At 31.0% G+C, this 21211-nt stretch overlaps 1 protein-coding gene across 3 annotated transcripts; it reads left to right on the forward strand.

Annotated features, from left to right (window-relative positions):
* The first annotated feature begins 8115 nt into the window (after positions 1–8115).
* On the forward strand, positions 8116–19273 carry Camp (Cathelicidin-like antimicrobial protein). 3 transcript variants are annotated; one of them, XM_065514486.1, is made up of 4 exons: positions 8116–8443; positions 10597–10699; positions 10764–11525; positions 18284–19273. In XM_065514486.1, the coding sequence occupies exons 1-4, from the start codon at positions 8306–8308 to the stop codon at positions 18841–18843; spliced, it is 1563 nt and encodes a 520-aa protein (XP_065370558.1). In that variant the 5' UTR covers positions 8116–8305; the 3' UTR covers positions 18844–19273. The 3 variants fall into 3 exon arrangements, with proteins under 3 accessions (XP_065370558.1, XP_065370559.1, XP_065370560.1); XM_065514487.1 differs by lacking the exon at positions 8116–8443 and adding an exon at positions 10353–10505; XM_065514488.1 differs by lacking the exon at positions 8116–8443 and adding an exon at positions 10409–10509.
* Positions 19274–21211: the final 1938 nt, after the last annotated feature.

A 21211-nucleotide genomic window follows, 5' to 3' on the forward strand; every position in this document is an offset into this window, starting at 1 on the left:
ACAAGTAATTTTAACCGCTTTTTCCGTTTTACTACGTCCGCTTGCAAATAGCGTTCAAATTGTACTCTACTTGCGCTCTTAAGAAAATTATTTCAAAAGTTGTTTGTTATTAAACTGTACAAACAAAAATACAACACCACCAACCAACCAGCATTATTAACAACAAAAACAATAACAATAACAACAACAACAACATGTGTATTGTGTAGTGTACTCTACACACCATATTACTATGGTGTACGAATACTTATACGAGAGAGTATGCATCATAAAAATCCCAACAGTTAAGCAAGTAGTCAATGTATCCCTTATAGACAGTAATTGTCACTAATGTTTGATCACTAGGCTGAATCCAATTTATATATTTTGTGTCATTTAACACGTATGTGTTATTAGTAGTTACTTTATACATCCCTGGTAATCTAGCGGGAAGACAATTGTCACTTTAGTGTCCCTAAGTAATTTAGAATGTAGTCACTTTCAAATTTTATTTTGTACTACACTTTAGAAAGTAGTAATATTGTAATCAAAAAGGGACCTAGTCCCGCAAATACTTATGTAACTAGTTGTCACCCTATGCGATAGGTAAAATCACTACTTCGGGACACTCACCAAGAACTGCTGGGATGTTCAAAAATAAAAACATGCAAAAAAAAAACCATAGAGGTTTTGTTTTATTTTGGTTTTTATCCGTCATTGGAGAGGGAATAAACAAACAATTATAGACAGTTAGACAGACATACAAATAAATGGGCGGACGGACAATTAAACCGGGCACTAAAAGCAACAACAACATTGACAATAAGTAGTAAAACTCGAGTCAAATAGTTAACAAACAAACAGTCCAACAAGTGGTATAAATATGTTATAAAAATACCATTTAAACAAAAAAAGTCTATAGAAACAAATGCAAACAAACATCAAATTCAGACATTCGACTCATCGGTGGCTAAGGTCGGTTATAAAATTCTCTACAAACAGTTAAGAACTAAACAATATTTGGGCCACTCTTCGATTGGAATGGATAACATTTTAAGAGAGGGCAAGATTTGTGAGTCTTCTGAAGAGTAAATATAAGGATTATTTACAAGTCGTTGGTATTATTGAAGGCTTTGATACTTGAGTATTATCATTTTAAAGCAAAAAATATTTCCGAACAATTTTCAGAATTACATTTACCTTCATATTGATTTTTAGTGCAGAAACATTTTCATGAAGAAAAATTAGTGTAATTTTCATACAAATTAAGAAACCGTAATAAAATTTGAAAATAATATAGATCTAAATATGTTTTATTCAATGTATTGATAACTTTTGCCACTGTCTTTATTGAAATACCGAAATTTCTAAAACGATCTGCCATATGCCCACTATTTTGCCTCATTCCAACTACGAATCTATTTAAATACAAGTCAACTCAAAACCACCATTGCTCTATCGGTGTAAACATTAACTAAGATATTTCCAATTGTTAACTAAGTTATTTCCAATTGTTCAAGAGAGAGCTATATTCGGCTGTGCCAAATTATACTTCAAAATTTTAATTATTTTTAGTTAAACAAAATTTTTTTTTCCAAAGTTGTTTTTTCATGTTTTCGAATTCTTATTTTAAATTTTTTTTTTTTAATTTTAATTTTTTTTTTAAATTTAAAAAAAAAATTTTGGTTTTTAAATATTTTTTCTTTGTGAAAAAAAAAATTCGGATTAAAAAATATTTTTCCGATTTTGACCCATTGGTCTTTGAAATATCTACCATTAGATATCCATATTGTCTATATTAATGACTTAGTAATCCAGATATAGGTCAAAAATCGAGGTTGTCCTGGTTTTTTCCTTATATCTCAGCCATTTGTGGACCGATTTTGCTGATTTTAAATAGGAAACTTCTCGAAAGCATATCTGACAGAATTATTGAAGATTTGGATCCCGAAGATATCTGGGGTCTTCAGAAAATTGATTTCAACAGACAGACAGACGGACATGGCTTAATCGATAAGGATCCAGAATACATATACTTTATAGGGTCGGAAAATTATATTGTGGAAATTATAAACGGAATGACAAACTTATATACCCTTTTCACGAAGGTGAAGGGTATAATAAAATCAGGCATTTACTAAGCCAAGCTGAATTAAAGACTATTTAAGGTACAGTAGTTATAATTTAGGCTGATGTCATGACTACAAATACAGGCGCACAATATTTTAAGTGTCATCCGGCAGTGATATCCTCATCTACACTGATATGTAGAAACGCGTACATTAGATCCCTAGCTAAAGTGAGTATCATATCGAAAATCAATTTCGGCTGTCTCTTGAGGAGATAACGAGACATTCAGCTGTCATCCTCATCTGGATTCCTGAATAAAAAGACATTAAAGGTAATTTTCTTGAAACCATATTGAATCGGATTGTGAACAGAGACTACATCTCATTGCTAAATAAATATGGATGCGGAAATGCATTAAAATCAGATAAATCTGGGCCCATATTAGTGAATTTATTAAATTTTACAGACACCGAATGAAACAGTACATTATATTAGCTAGTGCGTGAAGCCCTGCCACTCAAAGGATCTTTTGTGCAGCCTTAAAGTTTAATCATAACAGATTTAGACAGCGTATAACGCCCATTATTCTATTTGATGAGAGATCAAGTACATCTCCCGGCGCCAGAATAGCCCTTCCGAGCCATTTTGTTCTATACGTTGCCAGCATTGGGCAGTCGCATAGAATATAATCAGAGGTTTCAACATGATGTTCACCAAATCTACATTTTTCATTCTCAACATTACCTAAAAGAAATTGGTGATACCTAAAACCACAGTATCCAGTAAATAATCCAGTAAGTATTCTCAAGTCACCCTTTCCGAGCGATAGCAGCAATTGAGATCTACGTTTGGACAGAGTAATGAACCTTTTGGACTATCTAACTGCTGGTAAATAACCCCAACATCGGTTCATCCCGATGTCAAACAACTCCTTCTTAAACATTCATTAGAGCGGAAATACCCCTTTGAAAATTGTACCGATAAATACCAGCCACAGTGTCACCAATAGCCTGTTTCGAACCATGTCTGATTTATTCACTAATCCCTTACTGGTATATGGACCCACAGTGGGGCAGAATCAAAATTTTTTGGGAATAAATCGGGCATTTCTAAACGGCTGGTCCGATCGGGATAAAATTTGACGTGGGCGTAGCCAAGTAGTATTCGAATTCAAGTTATTAAAATGGGCTATGGGGGCTAGAAATGTAAAATTTTTAAACACGTGCCATTTTTTTGTTTCTCATCCGATTTCAAAGATTTTTGAAGGATGGATTTTTAAAGTGGCATATTTTTGAATCTAATTGAGATATTGACTTGAATTTTTCTTTTTAAGACCAAAAATGAACTAATCTAAACCAAAAAAAGGTTCGGAATAATTGTGGATCAAATTGTTCCTAATATTTGCAATCCTATTAAAATGTTGATAAAAATTTTAGTTTTAGAAACTTAATAAATATTTAATATTTAATAAAATCTTTATTTATTAACAAAAGTTAATGAAACTTTGAACGTTTTTTAAGTTTGTCATTCTAAATAACAAAGTGTAAAAAAACTTTTCATTATGTCCATGGGAATCCCGCAATTCCTAAAAATTGGAGCGAAAATTCAAAAAATGGTGTTATTTACAATTTTGCCCATAGGGTCCACATTTCCTTTAGGGCTGGGAAAATACTTTTTGAATAAATAGGGAACACATCAATGTTTCTAAAGCTGCTTCCGTTTTTTGATCACAGCTTTGGGAGTTTAGAACATGTGGCCCAAAGTTGAAATTTGTATAAAAAATAGGTCAAATTCCGAAAGGAGTAGGGGCGACATATTCGAATAGGATATGTTTTTTATACCAAAATGTTCTTCGTAAAGATACCTTACAGAAAAACATAAAATTGCTATATGTTCTTAAAGAAAGTTTTTTTTAATAAAAAAAAGAGTTAAGTCATCTTTTCGCAAAAAAAAAACAGGAAAAATCTACAATTTTTGAATTTTTAATTAAAAATTGTTTGTTTTGGATCCACAATATATTGCTCTGAAATTGTTTGTATATTATTGATAATTTAGTTGTTTAACTAACAAAAAAAAATCCAGACCATTCGGTCCAAAAATACGCCCTATATTTTTAAAAAAAGCGGACCAAGGTATGGCTGGTCCTGTTCATTTCCAAAAAAAATTGATTCTGCCCCACTGTGGGACCCTAAACTTCTTAAGTGAAAAAGTATTTTCTATAGAACATCTTAAGTATAACAGTATTTTCTATATAACATTTCCAGTATAACAGTTTTTTCTATAGAAAATCTTCAGTATACCAATATTTTCTATAGAAAATCTTCAGTATACCAATATTTTATATAGAAAATCTTCAGTATAAAAGTTTTTTTTATATAAACTCTTCAGTATAACAGTATTTTATATAAACAATTTCTAGTATAACAGTATTTTCTATTGAAAATTTTCAGTATAACAATATTTTCTATTAAAACTCTTCAGCATAACAGTATTTTCTATATAATATTTCCAGTAAAACAGTTGTTTCTATAGAAATATTCAGTATAACAGTATTTTATTTAGAAAATCTTCAGTATAACAGTATTTTATATATAACATTTCCAGTATAACAGTATTTTATATATAACATTTCCAGTATAACAGTATTTTATATAGACAATTTCTAGTATAACAGTATTTTCTGTTGAAAATATTCAGTATAAAAGTATTTTCTATATAATATTTTCAGTATTATAATTTTTTCTATAGAAACTCTTCAGTATAATAGTATTTTCTATATAACATGTCCAGTAAATAGTTTTTTCTATAGAAATATTCAGTATAACAGTATTTTCTGTAGAAAATATTCAGTATAACAGTATTTTCTATATAATATTTTCAGTAAACAGTTTATTCTTTTAACATTTCTATATAACATTTCCATTTTAACAATCACCCTTATCGTGAAAAACATGTGAAATTTATGTTCCCATGAAATATTCATTTCCCTCGAAGGAAAAATAGCTATCGTGATATTCCCCTAAACTTTTCATTCACAATAGTTGATTTTGTTCGTAGCAGCTGTTTATTGTTTACAAAATTTCATATAAAAATTTCACAACATGGGGAATTTTTTCACGTGAACAAGTTTGTGAACGAAAAATGGGAACATACTTCATGTGAAATTTTGATTCGCGATAGGTGTGAATATTTTACATAGAAAATCTTTAGTTTAAGAGTATTTGCTATAGAAAATCTTCAGGATTACATTATTTTCTATAGACAATTTTGTGTGTAACCGTATTTTCTATAGAAAATTGTCTGGATAACCATCATTAATAAGACATGTCTCTCTACTAGTGATATGGGAATAAACTACAGCTTTAATAACTGGACAGGATGGTTACTGTACTAGGACGTATAATGTAATATTAGCTTATGATATCTTAATGGGTGAGCTTTCCTTCTTTTCAGTGGATATGAATTAAAGAATACATGAATGATTCAATATGAAATTAATTATATTAAAAACAATTTTCAGAGCAAAATATTCGTGAACAAATTCGCAATGAATTTTTTAATGGAATGGTTATGAGATAGAGATTGATTTGCAAAATTGAATTAATAATTAATTATTTTGAACCTTCAGTACATACATAATATGTATGTATATTATGTATGTAAGCTTGGAGCAGTCTAGTGTTGCATTTATTCCAATCATCCTGACTTATTTAGTGTAGCGCTCGCTTACTATTGAAAAACACTTAGGTACAATGCAAAAATTTCAATTTACTTTTTTTTTACAAAAAAGCTAAACCAATATGTAAGTAACTACGAGCAAGTACTTATACAATTAAATGTGTATACAATAAATAATTAACACTTAATATAATAACATCAATAAAATTGTTTTTAATCAACTATTTATTTTTATATTTAGCAAATATACGACACAATTGTAAGTGGTAGACAATGATATATTTTAAAAGGGAATTTTGAAAAATCAACATAAACAAGAGATGAGTAAATAATAGGGGTAACTAACCGGAAATTTAGTTAACTTGTCATCTTGTTATAATGGGAAATTCAGGCATATATAGATTTTACCATAAGTCTTTGTTTTTATGAATATTTATTTAAAACATTAGGGATATCACAGTCTAGAGAAAATTGTTAAATGTAATTATATTAAGCATAATTTTTATCAACAAAATGTTTACTTAGATTTAGATTTTTGTTAGAATATATAGAAATTTGCCACTTTCCTAAACTGTGATAGCCTTTATAAGTAATACAGTAAATAACACTGTGTACTATTATTTACAATACCGCAAATAAATAATAATAATTAGATATTTATCATATTTTCGCTTAAGGCACTTTGACCCAAATTATCTGCAATTTGCTAGTAGAGTAATTCGCTTTGGATTCATTAACAATTTAATCCATATAAATTACATTGTAAATTGTATTTGCGCAACGTTATCCATCTACAAACATTTCGAAACAAGCCTAAGAAAGTATTAATAATATGAAACATGTTAATAAGATTAGTTTCCCTTTTGTTAAAAGATCAATGAGCTTTGGTTCAAATAAAAAATAATTTTAGACAAGAATGATGAATGATTAATTTAAAGCCAAAGCTAAATTTTATAAATAAAGGTTTAAATATTTCGGTTTTTTTTTCGACACAAATTAACAGTAAGAAATAATAGTCCGTCAAGCCCGACCATATATTTATGTATGACCTACACTGAATATATATATATTTTACCATTACATTAAAGAATACATTACGAATTAATTCATAGGCTTAATTCCTAAGTACTACAAACATATTGACTTTATTCCTTTGAGAATTGATTCTTTCTAGAATTAATTTCTTATTGAATCATTCCAGTTTTCTTTAATTCATATCCATTAAAAAGAAGTAAGAAAGAAGAGACGTTTGTTTAAGCCTGTCCTACCCGGCGTAAATGAGCAAAAATATTTTTCTTTTCAAATTTCAATACTTTATTTTCGTGAATGATTTTCTTAAGTGGGCCTTATATAGGAGCTATGATTAATTAGTGAATGTCGACTTTTGTACCAACCAAGCGTCATAAGCGGGAAGTTTTGCTTTACTTCTTTAATTTGAAAAAAAGTGCAGCTGAATGACGCCTAGTTGCTCACCGAAGCTTATGGTGAATGTGTTTCATCGGTTTCGATGTGCGAGAGATGGTTTCTGCTGTTCAGAAGTGGTGTTTTTTGCCCTGGGCCAGTCAAAAAAGTTTGAAGACCAAGAGCATGCAAAATCATTGGTAGCTACTTAATCAGCAATTTCATAACGTTTGCAAACAGCAGGATTCATCCAAATTTAGAGAAATTTGAAAGACGATTTTGAACGTCGGAAATGCTGCTTGAACGCTATAAAAGAAAATCATTTTTGCACCGAATCATAACTTGCGATATAAAATGGTTCTATTACGATAACCCAAAGTGAAAGAGATCGTATGTAAAGCCAGGCCAACCAGCTGAATCGACACCAAAGCATTCCCACGACAGCCGGTTCTACGCACCGGAATGACCCGTGTTCACTCGGCCAAGGGCTGTCAACTCAGCAAAATCTGCTGCTACAATAACAAAGCATTCGACCAAGCAATCGACACCAAAACATTCCCACGGTAGCCGGTTCTACGCACCGGAATGTCCCGAGTTCACTTGGCCAAGGGCTGTCAACTCAGCAATCACTGCTGCTACTACAACAAGCCAAATATCCATGGCGCTAAGATAATTATACATGTTTTTCATTCTTTTTATTTTTTACTCCCAAAATTCCATATTATTCAGTTATTTCAGTTCAAAATCTTGGCAATCATGTGTTAGTGCCTAAGAGATGCCATATTCCTCACTTCTCCCACTAACTTAATTTTTCACCACACTTATTATTTAACATTGCAGTCGCCATTACAACAATAACAAAGTGCAATTTTTTTGCACAGCAAAGAAAAACAATAAAACTGTTTCGCAGCCATTAAATAAAAATAAAACTTAAAACAAAATATAGAAAAATTAATTTAACAAATAATAAATGAAACTAAACTTACGTGTAATAAAGTGTATATAAATGAAAGTTTGTTTAAAGTGCGATATCCAGTGTGTGTTATATGAAGAAATAAAAATAGAAAATAATTGGCGCAAATAACTGGGGCAGGTCACCCTTAGTTTTTCTTCTATTGTTGTTTTGCTATTTTTGGCTAACAATCATATAAAACAAAACAAAAAAACACTACCAATAATGGCTTTGACTGTGGTAAAATATCGTAAATCTGCTACTGGTGAGACTACAGCTACTCCTGCAATTTTAATTAAAAACAAATTGCCTTCATCTTCAAGCACTGTTGTTAAACAAGAATCTACGCAGGATAATACAAAGGTAAATTTCTTTTTTCATTTCTTTTTAAGGGGGTTTAGTGTAGTTTGTTATGCCCTTTGTGGTGTTGTTTTTTTGTTGCTAAAAATAGTTATTTACACCACTTTTCTTCTTTTAAGTGGTGAGTTGTGTAGTGGTTGTTGTCCTTGATGCAACAGAGTTGTCGTGGGTGTAGTTGATTTTGTTAATCCTTTAAAATCGCCTTATTCATAATCAGTTTTTAAATTTATTAAAGTTTAGAAACGAATTTTGTATTGAAATTAGTTTTATAAATCTTTTATAAATTTAAAAAATGGGTGCAAAAGTAATTAAATTTTACCAACAAAATATTTATTTTATTTTATGTTATAACTATAGACTTTATTAGAGGTACATTTCATACAATTCTGTAAGTTTTTTCAACACATTTGCGTTTACAAGTTCAATTCGTTATCAGAGGTAGATGCCGAAGTTTTCGATTCGAAATTTTGTTTAAATTTTAAAAGGCACTCAGTTGATTTATATAATGATCAAACTGAATATATTAAACATGAATATAGAGTAAACTAATTTTTCTTACTCGACCTATCTTAAACAAAATGTTTATAAATATTTTGAATACAAATATTTAGATATACATGTTCAAAATTTAAGCCCAGATTTTTTAAAACTCAATAAATAACTATTTTCCCAGAAAGAAATAAAACTAAAGAATTAATGCTTATAATCGTGCCTTTCTTGAGGATAAGTCTGTTGAGAGTGCATTTCATGAGGTGGTGGGGTATATAGAGAACAGTTTGAAGCAACTTCCCGAGACTATAGAGACATAGATAGGAAACGCATACTTTTTCTATTTATTTGGATTAATTCGGTTACGATATTTTAACTTCTTTCAGTAACGGTAATTGCAGTTATTTCGATAACGGCAGCAACTATGCTACTAGCTAGCTGTAACGGTAGCTAGCAGTAACAGTAGTCAACCTTGCTTTACGCTGCGTTTACACATGCAAGTAGATTGATGAAAGTTGATAATACGTATTATTATCGAAAATGTCGAAAATACATCGAAATGTCTACAAGTTGCTTGAGCGTTTACACATGCAAGTAAAAGTTCATTTTGTAAATGTTAGCGAAGGAGAATGATGTCTTCAAAATGCCACAAATATAAGAATATTACAGCTAATTCGATAAATAAACCTTTTATATATCAGCATTTGTTATTTTTAAGTCCATTTGCGGCTTGAAACCAAATTTTATTATTTTTATTCATAACAATAAAGTGTTACCATGATATTCAAATATAAAAATTTCTGGGGAAAATGTTAGGTTAACAATTTTTATAGATATTAGTAACAATTTTATTTATTAAAACTAATGAAATTGCTATTTTTACGAAAACGATAAGCATTAGTGGTCATTTGTACTATTTTCTTTTACAAAAATACATAAAATAAGTTAAAAATATAATTATTATTTTACCACCTTCTGATAAATTTTTTAAAAGCTATTTATTGGCAACTCTATTTGTCATCACTTGTATGAAAGTGTCGAAAATCACTGTCCACCTAAATTCAGTAGGCAGTGAGCTGCAAGTGGCTGCATGTGTGATTGTGTTAGTGCAAAAGTATGTATGTATTGTGTTTTTCGAACTGTTACTTGCATGTGTAAACGCTAGGTTATTCAGATGAATCCCTATAAACTCGACTAAATTTAGTCAACATTAACAAATAATTTTATAAAAAACTCGTTAACCCTAGTAAATAACAGCCCTGTTTTTATTTACATTTTTTCATTAGTGGTGAAATTTTTCCCACCACTAACTTCAACACACTTCATTATCTTTTGTTTATTTGCTTAAAACGTATGAGAGAACAAGAGACAACTATATATTCAAACAAACAGTGTAATTTTTTTTTATCACGCGTTGCATGCAGGCAGGCTAGAGAATTTTAAGTTTTTATTTTTTTGTATAAATAAAATTTATTAATTCTTATTGTGTGCTAAAGAAAAATTATTAACATTTATCGAAATACATACAGAAAAAAACCATGTTTTAAATTTGTGCACGAGAACAGACAGAAAAGCGGTTGGTAAAATAAAAATATTTTGGGGGGAAATTTGACTAGAAATTTTAAGTACAGTATTTTTTCAACTAAATCATGTTTATTTTGTTTTAGAAACCCTTTATAAAACTAGAAAGTGGCTCTGGTTTGATTATCAATAAAATACCAGCTATAATAAAACCAGCCACCATGAAACGTGTTGGTGTTACCACGGGAGGTAAGTGCTACTATATATTATACCTATTCAATTGAAATATGTTTTAATTTATTTGCTTTTACAGAGCCAGCATTCAAATCTACCAAATATTCTCTGCAAACTGTGGCTTCAGCAGGTACACCTTTGACTAGTTTTCAATGGCAACAGACAATTGGCAGCACAAGTGCAGTCAATGCCAAAAAACAGCAGCAACAATTGGGAGCAGCCATTAGCTCTTTACCACCAAATACCATCATAAAGGCCACCACAGCACCCAGCAATACACATACTTTACAAAACCACAATGGCAATTCTTCCATTTTGTCCACATCTCTTAACAGCAGCTCTTCTGCTTTACATGTCAGACGTCCCACAATCTATATTAAACGTGAATTACCTAAACGTAGCATACGTTCAGTTACGCTAGAGCTTATCGAAAAGAATCCCCACATACATTTGGGGCTACATACCACCCGTTTACCTCTGCTTAAAAATGTCATTTGTACTCGGGCCAACATTACACTTCTCGATTGCTACTTGACTTTGAAGAAATTGAAACAGAATGAAGATTTTTCTTTGCTCGCTGAATACTTTGAGATGACTGAGGGTGAAATCCAGCAAATATTTGCCAAGACTGTGGTTAAGTTGGCTCGCTATTTGCGTTTTCTGATACGTTGGCCCGATAGTAAGAAATACTATGATAGGCATAAAAATTTGCCTTTTACCTTTAGGCAGAATCTTTCGCATGTGCAGTCGTTGATTGAATGTGTGGAAACTGATATGCCAACTAGTCCGCTGCAGATTGATTGTACAAATTACAAGTTTATTTTAAGCATTAATACAAATGGTAAGTAAAAGTAGAGATATAAGATATTTTAAAATAATTTTATGAAGTGGAAGAGTTGGAAAAATTTGGCAGTACTTTACTCAAATTGGGTTCAATAGGATTCAGGTTAGATATTGTTAAATCAGAGAAAATGGGCCTTTTCGGAAATGCATCACTGCGCTGCATCTGAGTCGTTGGATTGAAACTAATTGCGTTAAAAAAGACGGCTATTTACTTCAGTTATGAAGTAAAAAAAAAAAATTTGCAAAAAATCGTTTACTACCTAACTCTTTGGGTTTGATTGCTCACAAATTTATCGTAATCTATATGGTTCCCTTATGTGAACTAAAAAAAATTTTAGAAGACGCATCAAATTATTGCTAATGAAAAATTTACTATTTTTACAAAATGGACCAGCTGCCAATAAAGAGCCTTAAACCATCACCGATCCCTACCATGCTTTACAGTAGCTTTAACATGTTTTGGTAAGAGCTCCTCATTAGCCTTTCGCCATAAATATGGTTTTCCATTATAGCCAAATATATTAAATTTTCTATCGTCTGTGAACAACACATCTTTCCAAAAAGAAAAATCCTTTGATTTATGTAGCTTGGCGAAGTTTAAGCAGTCCTTTTTATTTCTCTTGCTAAGCAAAGGCATTTTCTAACCATTCTACCATTCAAATTCGCTCTATGGAGTATATTCCGGATAGTTTGGACGCAAGCTTTCTTTCCCGAAATGGACGTAAGTTTGGAAGAGCATGCAAAGAGATCCTTTTTACACGCTCCGACAATATTTCGCTCTTCAGCTTCACTGAATATTTTATTGTGTGCATTTTTGGTTTTATTATACCCTTCACCTTCGTGAGAAGGGTATATATAAGTTTGTCATTCCGTTTGCAATTTCTACATTTTTCATTTCCGACCCTATAAAGTTATATATTCTGGATCCTTATAGATAGCGGTGTCGATTAAGCCATGTCCGTCTGTCTGTTGAAATCAATTTTCTGAAGACCCCAGATATCTTCGGGATCCAAATCTTCAATAATTCTGTCAGACATGCTTTCGAGAAGTTTGCTATTTAAAATCAGCAAAATCGGTTCATAAATAACGGAGATGTGAGCAAAAAACCGGGACAACCTCGATTTTTGACTTATTTTTGATCTATATCTGAATTACTAAGTTATTAATATAGACAATATGGATATCTAATGATAGATATTTCAAAGTCCATTGCAACGATGTAGATAAGATGTAAGTTGGACCTACAATGGGTCAAAATCGGGAAAAATATTTTTTAACCCGAATTTTTTTTTTATTGAAAAATTTTTTTTGTCATACAAATTTTTTTTTAAACAAATTTTTAAAAAAAATTTAAAAAAAAAAAATTTTAAAAAACAATTAAAAAAAATTAAATTTTGTTTACCTAAAAATATTTAAACAAATTTATTTTAAAGTATAATTTGGTGAAGGGTATATAAGATTCGGCACAGCCGAATATAGCTCTCTTACTTGTTTTTACCTGTATCGTTTTAGAATGTATTGGATAGTAGAATCACTCCTTCCCAAAAATTTTGGGAATTTCAAAAAGAGATTTTCCATCCCCCGGAAGCTTTACAGCAAGCTTTCGGGTTTCTTCGGTTGTTTGTCCGTTTTGTCTTCCATTTGGATATTTTTTGGATAAAACTTTATAATATAATGATAATATTTGATGGTTTTCATAGAGCGGAAACTAGAAATTGGACTTTATCGGTCATAAATGTTTAATTTATATATGTATCTCCACTTTCCGCTCCAAATAAGTTTTATATACACAAAATTCATGTCACCAAATTTTGTTACGATCGGTCCATAATTAGTCATAGCTCCCATATAGACTCGCTTCCGAAAATCACTCTAACGTGCATAAATCGCTTAAAAATGTTGGTAAACACAAAAAATTCAACATAGTTAACTTTAATATAGACATAAATCACACGACCTAATTTCATGGCGATCGGTCCATAATTGGTCATAGCCCCCATATAAGGCCCACTTCCGAAAATCACTCAAAAATATAAATTATTGAAATTTTAAAAGAAACATTTTTTTTGCTCTTTTACTTAGTGTACGGTATTATATGGTCGGGCTTGACCGACCACACTTTCTTACTTGTTTTTGTTTTCACATAGATTTTCATACTAATACATTCTCACCACTTAGGTTTCTGACAACTGAGTTAGGTCTTTGATAGGAGAGTTTCCGTTCTATGTCTATTCTCTATGGTTTTTAATTTTGGCTCACTACATCTAAATGCACAAATTAAAGATATTGGCCCATAATCATAGTCAGAAATAAAGTATATTTTAATAGAAATAAAGTCGTCTTTACTTAAGAGTGGACTTTAGGTCTACCATAGACAAGTTAAAGTATATTTTTGACGTTAAAGTCGACTGTAAATATAAAACAAGCTGAAGCTGTTATTAACTCATTTAACAACAGCATCTGCTGTTCTTCGCCATGTAAAAAAGTTCGGCAAAAAGTATTAAGTTCAAGAATTTGGGAGAGATTTTGCAATTATTGAACAGTTTTCAATAAAATTAGTACCAAAATATTCTAAATATGATACTAATCTTATCTTTTCCATTTTTCCACCACAAAAAACTTTTTTTTCTTTAGTTTTCCCGGTTACTTCTATTGTTTACCTTTTTTGGTTTTTGTTTTAATTTTCTATGTCAGCTGTTCAGCGGTGCCACTTGTCTGTATTTCCTTGTATATTGTATGAAAACATTTTCTACATGTGAGGTGACACCCAGTTAAAGTCGGTTCAATTTAAAACATACTTTAATTTTGACTATAGTTGGGAAATAATATATAGTGGGTTTTTAATTTAAAGTTGTTTTTAAAAAGAACCGACTTTAGTGTTTGACTATGATTATGGGCCATTATTTTCATAAATAAGGTTCGCTGTACGAGTTTGGCTTTTATGTTTTTTTAATTAAACCGCCCATAATTTCTTACCTTCTAACATAATTCCTTTGTTTAAATACCCATCCGATAGAGAACAATTTACCCAATAAACCCTCCATACATTGTTTTCATGTATCATTTTTAAATAATCAGCGTTTTAATATTAAAAAATAAAGAGTTAGGTGTACGAGTTTGTCTTTGAACCACTGTATATTATATATTCTGGGTCGAAGTCGATATAGCCATTCTTTCCGTAGCACCCAAATAACTTACAAACATGATTGATACATCAATATATCGGGAATTCTCCCGTCTCGGTTGCTATTTAAAATCGACTTAGATATAAGGGAAAAACCAGGACATCCTCGATTTTTATTATTTTTTCTTAAATAAAATTTTATGATTGTTAATTTTGGAACTATTTGAGTCGGACGTATTTTATTTTATTTGTAAATTACCCCACAATCTATGTATATCTGGATTACTAAGTCATTAATATAGACAATATGTTATATAATGATTTTTCATTTCCCGGGAAATCGGGATTTATTTTGAAATTTTCCGGGATCCCGGGAATTCCTGCCTAGAGCAAATTATTCAAATTTTAGAATCTACATAGACTTCCTTAAAAATCTAAAAAATGTCTGGTTTTAAAATGTAATTGGATGCAAATAAAAAAATCCTCTAAAATTTTAATATAAAGAGATAAACTGACTCGATTTCTAGTTTTGGTTATATACAAACCTGTCATTTGTATCAGGATGACTTGAATTTCCATTAGATTTTGTTCTACCATCGTTAGATTCCAATTAATTCTGTTAATTCGCCAAAAATAAATATTTTTTTATTATGCCCTTCACCTTCGTGAGAAGGGTATATATAAGTTTGTCATTCCGTTTATAATTTCCACAATATAATTTTCTCACCCTATAAAGTATATATATTCTGGATCCTTATATATAGCGGAGTCGATTAAGCCATGTCCGTCTGTCTGTCTGTTGAAATCAACTTTCCTAAACCCCCAAATAACTTACATACTCGATTCATACATCAATATCCCCGGAATTCTTCCGGCTCGGTTGCTATATCGAGAAAATTGGTCCACAAATGGCTGAGATATAAGGAAAAAACCAAGTAAGTTGGACCTACAATGGGTCAAAATCGGAAAAAATATTTTTTAATCCGAATTTTTGTTTCACCAAGTTTTTTTTCACTAATATTAGGGTATTCAATTAATCGGGTTTCTGGATTAATCGGTTAATCGAGCAAATTATTCGATTAACCGAATAATTATATAAGCATTTTGTTAATAAAAAGAACAAAAACTAAAAAAACAAACAAAACATAATAATTCAACAAAAAAATAAATATATACACATGTGAGTTCTTTTTTCGATTTTAGGGAGATCTTCTGAAATAATCTTTTAAAAAAAGAAGGTAATTTAAATGCTTCCATTTTAAACGATTTTTTTTAGTTTTAATTAAACTTTTTTTAAGCATATTTTTTAGATTTCTAATACTTTAATAGTTTTGTTAAGTTCTGATTAAAAACTCGTTTCAGTAATGTCTTTAGTTTTGTCTATTACCATGTCGTCCTTCGACTCATTAGGACAAAGTTCAACATAGAATATTCTAGAAAAATGTCATTTCCAAATTCCTTAGTTTCAGTTTTCGTACTACAGTTCAAAAAACTATTGCTAAATGGAAATGTTCACGAGTTAAGAAATAAAATTTAAAAAATATGTCTGTGCAAAAAAGGAGATTAAAAAAAGGTTAATCGGTTTATTCGTTATTTGAAAATCGTCAATTTTAAATTATTCAAAAAGTTAACCGGAAAAAATAAATCGGTTAACCGATTAACGGTTAATCTATTGAATACCCTACTAAATTAAAAAAAAAATTTAAAAAACAAAAAAAAAAATTTTAAATTTAAAAAAAACACCCGAATATAGCTCTCTTACAATAATATTAGACAAAATTCAATTCCAAAAATTTTCGTTTTCCCCTTTGTGAAAAAGCAAACTACTAAAATAATTCCACTTTCGATCGGAATATAATTCTGTGACAGCCCTGAACGTTCATGAGTTTTTGGAATATTTTGAATAATAAACTTGTTATTAGTCTGTTTGGGTTAAATTTTTGTTTTGGAGTATTAAGTACCTTTTAGAGGAAGTCAAGTTCAAAAAACATCACATAAAACTAAGGAATATAATTACCGGGAATTCTCGTACCACTTCCCGGGATTTCGTAATTGAAAAACTCTAATACTGATAGATATTTCGAAGTCCAATGCAACGATGTATATAAGGCTATAGTAAGTTGGACCTACAATGGGCCAAAATAAAAAAAAAAAAAAAACATTTTTTAACCCGAATTTTTTTTTCACCAAAAAATTTTTTTTGTCATAAATTTTTCTTTTCACTAATAAATTCAAAGACAAAATTTTTTTAAAAAAAAATTTAAAAAAAAATATTGAAAAATTTTTATTTTTTAAATTTTGTTGGTAAATAATTAAAATTTTTATTTTAAAGTATAATTTGATGAAGGGTATGTAAGATTCCGCACTGCCGAATTTAGCTCTCTTGTTTGTAAACATTTTCCTATATTTGTTGTATAATTTACTAAAATTGTTTGAAATTGTAGAAAAGTATGCAATAACAAGTGTAATGAAATGGATAACTCTATTATTTGATTATGGTAAAAAAATCTATTATTAGTTTAATCGAAAATTGCAAAAACTATATTAATAATTGAAAAATTAATTAAATTAATACACAATAATTTAATTAAATTAATACACAATAATTTTGACTTTATTACTACCTTGGTATCGTAAAGTGAATTCATTATATTTGAAAGAGCATTAGCGAAAATAAAATTTCGTCAATGCCATCAACCAATAATTTACCAACTAAAACTAAAGTAGTCCATTAACGTTTCGTCCGATTCTAGGGTGGTAGTGGGCACAACAATTTCAAAATAATAATTTATGAAGTTAAAATTACGCAATTCTTTTGTCGCAACGCTTCGGCTATCTAATGAGTTGTACTTATCTCGGGATTGACAAGGTATATTAAGGGTCCTCATGTAAACGCTTAAAAGCCTCGCAAACTGTGCAATCTGTGCATTTTTACACTCTCGCAAATGAAATGTCAAAAAATGTATGGAAATTCGTTTGCACAACTCCGATAAGTTTGCGCGACAATTTAGACTCGCAAACTTGAATTTATTGTGCATTTGATGAATCAGCTGCTTTAGTTTACTTTTATTTATAAGAAATAAAAATCAAATAAAATATAAAAATTTTGTGCATGTTAAAATTGTGTAACTTTGGAACAGAATGATTGTATTAAATGACATTGTGTATGAAAACATTAACCAGCTAGAACATAAACAAAATCCTCCAAACTATGTATACCACCGTTTGTTCCAAAGATTTAACTTTCATTCAACATTTTAAAATTAAAATGTATACAATTTGAAAAAAAATTATTAAAGCTTTTGTTGAATTTATGTATTTTTATTTGACAAATATAAATTTTCTGTATAAACTTGCACAAAATTGAAAAGGTGGGTTCATGAAACATGTCGCGCAAATTTGCCCATTTGCACAAATGGGAAACTTAAGCGTTTAAATGAGTACCCTTATTGAATCAGTTGCGTCCCATAATGACCCTTATACCATGAAATTAACATATTTTAGGCAGTAGCATGTACCATTAACTGGTATTGTGAGACTGAAGTGTGACCTGAAAGTCATAAAGCATCTTTTCTATATTGCGGTAGTTTACAAACGTTTACATTTTTTATTTTTTTTTTACTCCTTCCCAGGCATTATTTCCTATATATCCGACGCTTTTGTGGGCCACCACGATGACTTAACCATTTTCAATGCGGCCAACTTTAAAGATGTCATACCCAAGTATCTATCATTAGTAGCCGATCCCGGCAAAGCGATACGACGCAAACGCAAACCAAAATCATCGTCAGCGAAGCAACAACAGCAGCAACCAGATTTTCACACCAACAATGGTGAAACGGATTCAACAACCGATTCGGCCGACGAATCAGCAGATGATCTTGTGCAAAGCGACGACACGGAAGAGGGACGTTTAAGTAAGTACACAACATCTCGAGTGGCCGGTGAGCTGGCCTCCCATCAAAGTTTGACGGTGGTAAATAGTGAGTTGACTTCAAGGCGGGTGAAAAACTTTAGCATACCCACAATGCGTGTACGGGATACCGTGTGTCGTTTGCAGATACGTCACATGATCAATTGTCTGCACGAGTTTAAGATTCTACAGCCGTTGGCCATTCAAGAGCCATTGCTTTATCAGTATCTCAATGAGATACTTATTGTGTGTGGTGCCTTAATAAATCTGCAAAGATAAATATCTAGCTAACAACAGTCACGTAATACAGGCAATTGTTGTAATATTGTTTTGTAAAATAACTGAGTTTTGAAGCCATTAAAGTAGGCTTTCATTTTTTACTTTTTACAAATTTAAAAATAATTGATTTATATTTCCTTTAAATGCTTAATTTAATCACTCGTCTTACTCATTTTGGTTTTTATCCTCTGAAAAATTTTCAACTTTGATTTTGTTCTACTACTTTTTATTATTATTTCCTTTCTTCTATTTTTTTTTTTTTTTAATAAATAACTTTAATTTTGTATTATAAATTTTTGCGGCTTTAATTTGATCATACATACATTATGTAAAATACATCATTTAGCTGTTATTTAAGTTGGAATTTTCTGTGGAAACTAGTTTATTCTGAATTTAGCAATAAAACAAAAGTTGTAATATAACAAACATATATTTAAATGATCAGTGATTGTTGTGAGTGTAAAGAACAATGCGTTCTAATAAAGTGTTTTTTTTTTTTTAATTAAACAGTCAATCTCTTATTGTACTCAATAAAAAATGAAGGAAATCTTTGGAAAGATATTCAAAAATAGCATGAAACTTATAAAGTTATAGAAACTACATAGCGTACAGAGTCAAATATGAAAATTTGAGATTATTTGAGTTCTCCATGATTTTATGGAGGGAAAAATTGGCTTTAACTCCTTCTAAAATGGATGCTTATTATAATTGCTGCTTGGATATTAAAAATATCGTATAATAATTTTGTAAACTGTGGCTCCTCGGCTCAGATTTCAGGAAAAATTAATTTGACTCAGTTATAACTGCGGCTATGAGAACATTCCGCCTTTGAACATCTAGGTAAAGGACGAGATTTGTAAATCTGCAAATCGCTTAGCAGGAATAGACGACATTAAAGGCGAAGACATAGTGAGACACATGAAAATATTCATCAGGGTACCAGACTGTAGGTTACTGGTTTTGGTATTGAATAGTTCATTCGACAATTGGACTGAACAGTCTTGTAGGCATGAGGTGGACGATCAAGAATGGTTCACAAACGGATCCAACAAGATCCGTGGAAATTTACACCATCATGTTCACAAACGGATCCAGAAAGTGAGATGCTAATGGAAAAATATCGTTCAAAAATTCAGGCGAAAATTTACACCATCTAGGATTCTTGAAATGGTGAAACAGATAGACAGGCTTCACTCAGGACTATCGGGGTTTGTCATAGAATCCAATCGTTGTCGGAATCGGTTTTGAAAACGATAGAAAAAGTTCATTGGACTCGTGAAATCGAATGGTATTGGTTTTATATTCGATCTAGAAGTAAATTCTTAATCGATTAAACAATAAATTACATTGGATTTCATAATGTCTTGTCTTTTTCAAAATCGATTCCGACAATAATTGGATTATATGACAACCTCGTATATTACATAGAATGTTCTACATCTATACACGAAATAGGCAGCCACAATTATGGCATTTTTGACATTTAGCTGGATACCTGGCCCTGAAGGTCGTTTAATGAAAGCAAGGGAGATTACTTGACCTACAGGAGGCACAACATTACTTTGTGGGTACAGAGCCTTTCATAGAGCATATCTTATAGATATGCTAATGGAAAAGACAGGTTACTGGATTCAGTCGGAATTTGTATGCAATTGGGTTCCATATTCTTGTAGGCATGAGGTGGCAGATCAAGTATGATTCACAAACGGATCCAACAAGAGTTCAGGCGTAAATTTAGACCATCATATTCATAAACGAATCTAAAAAAGAGTCACGGTAATGAAAATATATCGCTCAAAAATTCAGGCGGAAATTTACACCATCTTCGCTATAGAGTGCTTGAGGAGATGCTTAACGGCTGCAAGGATTCTTGAGATGTCTATACACGAAATAGAGACCCACTATTATGACATGGGGCACAACATACTTCTTTGGGCCTGAGCGTTTCTTTGTCATCTCTTACGGATATGCTGGGGGGAAAAGACCGGTTGCTGGATTGAGTTGGAATTTGTACACAACTAGGTTCCATATTTGGGCTAATACAGACTAAGCGTTTTGTTATGCAGTCAAGTTGATAATCCTAGAAGCTATTGTCGCTCAATTATGATTATGATACTTACGCTATTCGTTTAGTTTAGAAGGGGTGTGCACTTTCACTCGAAGACCATAAGGTCCACTTCAAAATTCAGATTCAGAGAAGAAAGTATGACATTCTTAAAAAAGAGGACTCTTTAGATCCCCTTAGAAAAAGTGTCTTAGAGATAGCAAAAGGAGAAACAAAAAGAAAAATCCAAAACTGCGTAAAGAGGGTGAAAGTCGTTACAGATTCGGTTGACCTACAGGAGGCACGACGTTACTTTGTGGGTAG

This window comes from Calliphora vicina, chromosome 5 (genome assembly GCF_958450345.1).
Source record: "Calliphora vicina chromosome 5, idCalVici1.1, whole genome shotgun sequence".
In the NCBI taxonomy this organism is placed as follows: domain Eukaryota; kingdom Metazoa; phylum Arthropoda; class Insecta; order Diptera; family Calliphoridae; genus Calliphora; species Calliphora vicina.